At 40.1% G+C, this 7,192-nt stretch overlaps 1 protein-coding gene across 1 annotated transcript in view; it reads left to right on the forward strand.

The window, feature by feature from the left end:
• The window catches only part of LOC104945681 (V-set and transmembrane domain-containing protein 2-like protein), an 11,471-nt gene extending 4,950 nt beyond the window's left edge, over positions 1-6,521 (forward strand). Inside the window, exon 3 of the mRNA XM_010771389.1 lies at positions 4,897-6,521. Within this exon, the coding sequence (XP_010769691.1) occupies positions 4,897-5,346 (450 nt within the window). The 3' untranslated portion in view covers positions 5,347-6,521. The remainder of the gene's footprint in view (positions 1-4,896) is intronic.
• Positions 6,522-7,192: the final 671 nt, after the last annotated feature.

Below are 7,192 nucleotides of genomic sequence, written 5' to 3' on the forward strand. Positions count from 1 at the left end.
CTGCAAGGTGAATACTGGTATTAAAAAAAGTGTTTGAATGCGTACATTAACAGGTTTATGATATCACTGCCCCTTCTAAGACACGATCTGACTTTAATTGCATTTGACTCGAGTGTTTCGTCAACTTAATGTGTTGCTTAAGATAATACTTCTGCATACAGTATGTGACACTGTGAGTGTTGCACGGCCAGATACGGCTGGAGAAGCTGACTCAGATAAATATCAGAAATATATGATACATTAAGATGTGATATGATATGAATGATAATGGGACACACTGACGTCTGCACTCACAGCGCGGATTGTACGTAATGTCACTTTGATCCGGTTACTTATGTTGTGGCAGATATTTAAGTGAGCTTTCTTAACGCTAATGTTATATTAGTCAGATTGCTCTGAAGATGGGAGGTGATATTCTATTAATTTTCATGTTCACAGTCAGTTGATTTTTGCCGGCCGTCTTTCCTGCAACGGCAGTTTTTCTGTATTTCCTTTATCCTGTAATATGACTTGATCGCTTTAAACTCCGCACACGGAGCTCTGATTGGTCAGCAGACGGTGCTTTCACTGAGTTGATCNCTTTTAAATGTTGAAGTTAAATGCATCAATCTGGTGCACTTTGAGAGCAAAATTAAGAGATCTATGGATACATCTCTCAACATCCATATGAAACAGAACTGGAAACAGATTTTCTTTTTCTTTATGGATATTTTACAAATCACTACCCTTTTAAACTGTATTCTTGTTTTACTGTCATATAGTATTTTATAACGGTTTTTCATTTATTCTCTTATTGTTTTTATAACTATAATGATCGTGTAAACGTGTGCCTCGGAAATAATATTTTACATAATTTGTGACCAAACCGTTTGAGACCCACTGAGATAACTTAGACTTAAGTTAACTATCTAAACAGTCCTTTAGCTCACCTGGGTCTCTCAGTCTGACTGGAGAGGACTCTCCTCCAGCTTGTTGTGGAAACAGCTCCTCCGTTAGTGCAGCTAGCTAACCAGATGCTAACCACACAATCCCTGCCACTGGTGCCCCATGGTCCCTGCTGGCACCGGTGCGCGCTCTCTCTCGCTCAATCACACTAAATGCGCTATTGCCACACAATACACAGAGCCGAGCTTGAATGAAACACAGACCCAGAAGTACTTGTACTTTATTTCCATGATGCAACTCTCTGATTGGTCTGGTGTCTTGCCTCTGTTGCATTCACTGAACATGGGAAATTACAATCCTGCCATCCTCTCTAGTGTCATGATGAGGTTCAGGTAAAGCACGGTTAATGTATTATTTTATTGAGGGAGAATTGTCCGGGGCTACAGGAAAAACATTCGTGGCTAAAGCCCAGGCCAGGCGACGGCACTGATCAGGACACAATGTTTTAGGCATATTATAGCTATGAGATTAACATGATGATTCAGTCTCCATGGAGATAGACATATGACAAGCATGATCATTTCTGACGTGGGTTTTAGCTAATCTGAACTGAACATTGTCTACTGCTTTGAACCGGTATGCCTCCATCTTGTGATTGTAACACTCTCTTGTAAGCATGTGGAGGACACTGTTCAGGAATTAGTTGTCCCATATGCTCTGTATGTGAGGACTACTTCCATTCTTGAGAGGATGATAAATACATGTATCCTGATATTGAAGCTCAAGCCGGTCTGAGTGATATTTTTCTAACATAATCGTATGCCAAAATATTTTTAAACGACATATTATAGTATGTCAAAAATATACAAAAAGACCACATTGTGTGGTATGTCGAAAAAATATTACCAAACTATGTAGTATAGTACAAGGGTTCCCAAACTTCCCCATATAGCATTATGCTCTGGCGGGGACCCCCCTGTTGCAATTTCTTTAAATTATGTCTACAAGTGCCTCGCGATGGATCATGCAGTGTGTTGCCACTACATTTGGGGCCTTCTGCCTGATCAAAGCTGTCACTCCGCTTGTTTTGCCTGTCATAGCCCCACTGCCCCATCTGAACACACACAACGAGACCAGTCAAGTCCATTTGAGATGATGTACTCATCTAAAAATGTCTCTTCATGTGGTCCTACCTTCCAGCGCTTTGTAAAATAATATTTCCTCAACAAAGTTGTCTTCTGAAATAAATCTGATGCATGCAAGCAATTCTGCGACATTTGCTACATCCGTGCTCTCATCCAGCTGCAGAGCGAAATATTCACTAGCTCTCACTTGCTCCAAAAGCTGAGCAGATACTCAGTTTCACTCTCAGTCGCGGCGGCTCGATTCTGATTGGCTTGAAGGGCGGTCGTGTGATTCAAAAACAAAAAATATTAAAAGATTGGCATCAAAGGACACATAGATTGATAGATATACAGTTATTAATAACATAAAAAAAAAAAAAAATGTAAACTTAAAAAAAAAAGAGAAAAAAAAACCGTTTCCATCAAACTTTGCGTGACCCCCCTGGCGCCCTCCCGGGGGATCGGGGCCCCCACTTTGAAAAACACTGGTATAGTATGTCGAAAATGTGCAAAAAAACTGCAACATTTTTTTTTTAAATGGCATAGTATGGTATGTTGAAAATATACCAAAAAAATACATGGTATAGTATGTCTAAAATATACTGTATACTGTCATTTACAATAATATGACTTTTCTATTATTTTAGGACATGTTATATGACTTTTCTATTCTTTTTTATATCAATTTGTTCATGACCTTCCTTCAACACACTACGCTATGACATTTTTATAGTATTTCCGACATACACAACTATGGATGTTTTTCACATTTGACGAAATACTATAATATAACTTTTTTCCACATGCTATCCCTTTACTTTTTGAATGATATTTTTGACATTGTCCTAGGGGTGGGCGATATGACGATATATATCGTCGTGACGATATTAGGTCTCCACGATATGCTTTTTCAGAGATACCGTATCTATCGTAATAAAATTTAAAAAAAGATTGAATTTCTTTTTTTTTTTTAAAGAAACTACAAAAAAAATAAACTGATGTGAAAGACATGCTCTAAAGCTGTCTTTCATTGTTATGTTTTACCCTCCTTTTCATGTTTATTGATGTTCACTGCTAGTGCTACCTCAGAAAGTTCATTTTTATACTGAGAAACTGTGCCTTGAAGCCATATCAAAATGTTGAATTGTTCATTCAGGGATTCATTTCAGAAATAAAACCAGCTTGAAATGCTATTTTGGTCTGTTACTCCTTTTTGTTTTAGTTTCTGTTACCTTGTTGGTGGTTGTACTGTTAAGTAACTTGAAAAATAACCATAATAACCGACATGAAAAAATGTCGTGATATACAGTGGGGCATAAAAGTATTTAGTCAGCCACCAATTGTGCAAGTTCTCCCATGTAAAAAATATGAGAGAGGCCTGTAATTTTCATCCTAGGTATACCTCAACTATGAGAGACAAAATGAGAAGAAAAGAAATCCAGAAAATCACATTGTCTGATTTTTAAAGAATTTATTTGAAAAATTATGATGGAAAATAAGTATTTGGTCAATAACAAAAGTTCATCTCAATACTTTGTTATATACCCTTTGTTGGCAATGAGAGGTCAAACGTTTTCTGTAAGTCTTCACAAGGTTTTCACACACTGTTGCTGGTATTTTGGCCCATTCCTCCATGCAGATCTCCTCTAGAGCAGTGATGTTTTGGGGCTGTCGCTGGGCAACACGGACTTTCAACTCCCTCCAAAGATTTTCTATGGGGTTGAGATCTGGAGACTGGCTAGGCCACTCCAGGACCTTTAAATCCACCCCCATGTTTCACAGTAGGTATGGTGTTCTTTGGATGCAACTCAGCATTCTTTCTCCTCCAAACACGTCTAGTTGAGTTTTTACCAAAAAGTTCTATTTTGGTTTCATCTGACCATATGACATTCTCCCAATCCTCTTCTGGATCATCTAAATGCTCTCTAGCAAACTTCAGACGGGCCTGGACATGTACTGGCTTAAGCAGGGGGACACGTCTGGCACTGCAGGATTTGAGTCCCTGGTGACGTAGTGTGTTACTGATGGTAGCCTTTGTTACTTTGGTCCCAGCTCTCTGCAGGTCATTGACTAGGTCCCCCCGTGTGGTTCTGGGATTTTTGCTCACCGTTCTTGTGATCATTTTGACCCCACGGGGTGAGATCTTGCGTGGAGCCCCAGATCGAGGGAGATTATCAGTGGTCTTGTCTGTCTTACATTTTCTAATAATTGCTCTCACAGTTGATTTCTTCACACCAAGCTGCTTACCTATTGCAGATTCAGTCTTCCCAGCCTGGTGCAGGTCTACAATTTTGTTTCTGGTGTCCTTTGACAGCTCTTTGCTCTTGGCCATAGTGGAGTTTGGAGTGTGACTGTTTGAGGTTGTGAACAGGTGTCTTTTATACTGGTAACGAGTTCAAACAGGTGCCATTAATACAGTTAACAAGTGGAGGACAGAGGAGGCTCTTAAAGAAGAAGTTACAGGTCTGTGAGAGCCAGAAATCTTGTTTGTTTGTAGGTGACCAAATACTTATTTTCCACCATAATTTGCAAATAAATTCTTTAAAAATCAGACAATGTGATTTTTCTGGATTTTTTTTGTTCTCATTTTGTCTCTCATGGTTAAGGTATACCTAGGATGAAAATGACACGCCTCTCATCTTTTTAAGTGGGAGAACTTGCACAATTGGTGGCTGACTAAATACTTTTTTGCCCCACTGTATATTGTCTATCGTGATACTGCTTGAAAAATATCGTGATAATATATTTTTCAATATCGCCCACCCCTACATTGTCCTGTAATTGCCAAATATGTTGCCACCAAAAGTTCTTCAAGCTTGTATTAAGTAGGTTTATTTCCCGGTGTAATCAAATGATTTATTTATTTTCATCTGTTTATCTCTACCAGGTTGTTAAGGTTGTAGGAAGCAACATCTCCCATAAACTGCGGCTATCCCGGGTCAAGACGTCGGATGAGGGCACCTACGAGTGCCGCGTCATCGACTTCAGTGACGACGTGGGCTCGCGCCACCACCGCGTCAGAGCCCGTCTGCAGGTGGTGCCGGAGAGCGCCGTCAGAGAGGGAACCAACAGCGACAACTTCGAAGCCCTGGACGACACCAAGGGAGGGGCCGCATTCGAGGACGAGTCCCACGGCGGCGCCAAAGAGCATGTCCATCACCAGAGCCATGGGAACCACCAGGAGCACGGCAGGCGGCCATCGGCGGCGGCGGCCCCCCCCCACGGCCACAGCCACAGCGGCAGCAGCCAGCAGCACAAGGCGGGCAGGGAGCTGAGGAAGAGGGACGTGGACAGGAACCACAATGACTGCTCCAACGAGCCAAGCTGCAAGCTGTAGACATTATTACACCTGAGTGATAGATTACACAAGGATTGCATTACATGATGTGTGTCACCGCATAAAAAGCTATTCTTCCCACACAGTGCGAGCATGTGCACAAATCCAGAATGCCTAGAAAGGGCTTATTCAGAGCACGGTGCTGTAAACTGTGCTGGGGAACGTAGCTTTTTCTTGCTGTGCATGGACTGTCTGCTTCATGACGTTCAGCAAAGAGGGGCTGATGGGTAGATCTAAGCAGCTCCATTGTTTCTGGCCTCAGCACTTATTAAAAAAAAAAAGACTTACTATAACTCATGCTTTGTTCGACTCTTAAGATACTGTAAATGACACAACCCTGCTTTCAGGCTCATTCTTCTTCCACTGCCTTACTCTTTCGTTTAATACACCCTCAGAAAAAAAGGATTTAAACTTTTTGCAACTGGGTCTATGCCCAGTAAAATAACAATGTTCCTTTTCTTCTGAGAGTGCACTGCATGAAGCTAAAGCGCCAGTAATTCTTCCCTGGAAATCTTTTTCCGAGTCTGATTCCTTAGCGTTTTTACATTCATCTGCATCTTTTTTATGTTTTAAACAACGATCACGAATCTGTATGCAGCTGATTCTTCAGCAATGTATTCTGTGTTTACTCGCAGGGGAAAGAAACATGCTTTCTTCAGCAGAAACTCATCAAGGTCCCAGAGCTGCAGTGCTCATCAAGGACAGATACAGCCTCAATTCATTTGCCTTGGAGTGGCGGTGTGGAAAGTGTGGGGTTTCTAACAAAGCACATCACAGGCTGTATTGTTCTTTTGAGATCATGAATCTGCAGCCCAACAGAAAATGGGATTTTTGTTCACCGCCTCCGCAGGTTAAATCCATTCATGGCCGTTCAGGCTGAGAGAAATCAATCATAGGGAAGATGAACAGTTTGGAAAGCCACAAAAAGATCAAAATCCGTGTTACTAAATTAAAAAATCTGACTTGGTGTGCCTCTGAATATACTCCTTGTCTAGAAATCAATGAAAAAGTGTTATTTTTTTGGGAAGAGTGTTGCTATATTCCTATCCAAGCTTAGTTCCCTTATTTAAAATGCTCATCAATCATTTAAAACGCCTCAATCCTCTCCACTACAAGCCTCTAATCCACTCTGTATATATGACTGTATAATATGAAATAAAGTGAGTGCATGTTCAGTAATTTTCTTAAAAACTTTTTCAACCAACCATACACAAAGACAGTGTTAGGGTATTTTGTCATTTATGTATTCGGTTAAATAAAGAAATATCCATTCTTTTTTTTTTCTACTTTAAAGTCCTTTCAAATAGTTTTTAAAAGCAGTTTTCTGTTGCTTAACTGCTCTCCAGAAGTGCTGTACAGACCGATGAATGACATATTCTTTTCATAGCTGCACAGAAAGGGGTTCCCCTTATGTATCTTAGTACTTAAAGCAGTATTTATGAAACTACTGTACTGTATGTGCAAGGCCGCCAACATGAGTGTTACCTTGTTTCAAGCGTGGAATTACTTTTGTGCAGTTCAGGAAGATTGGAAAGGCCTTTTTACATCTGCCAGTTTTGTTACTCGATGATAATCTCTTTGCTTGCGAAAAGCATTCTGAAAGGGTAAAATGGGACAAAGTGAAAGTGGGAAATAATACCGGATACAACCTTGAAAAAAAAGAGAGAAATGTTGTTAGGGAAACACTTATATTTATATACGGAAGAGGATTAGGGCCACATTATTATTTTTTTGGGGATGTTAACATTTATTTTTATTTTTTTTAAATCAGAATTCTGACTTTAATCTCAGAATTCTGACTTTTTTCTCAGAACATCCCCCAAACATTTTTTTCATGTGGACCTAT

The sequence above is a fragment of the Notothenia coriiceps genome, unplaced genomic scaffold (assembly GCF_000735185.1).
Source record: "Notothenia coriiceps isolate Sejong01 unplaced genomic scaffold, NC01 NC01_scaffold00009963, whole genome shotgun sequence".
Lineage (NCBI taxonomy): Eukaryota > Metazoa > Chordata > Actinopteri > Perciformes > Nototheniidae > Notothenia > Notothenia coriiceps.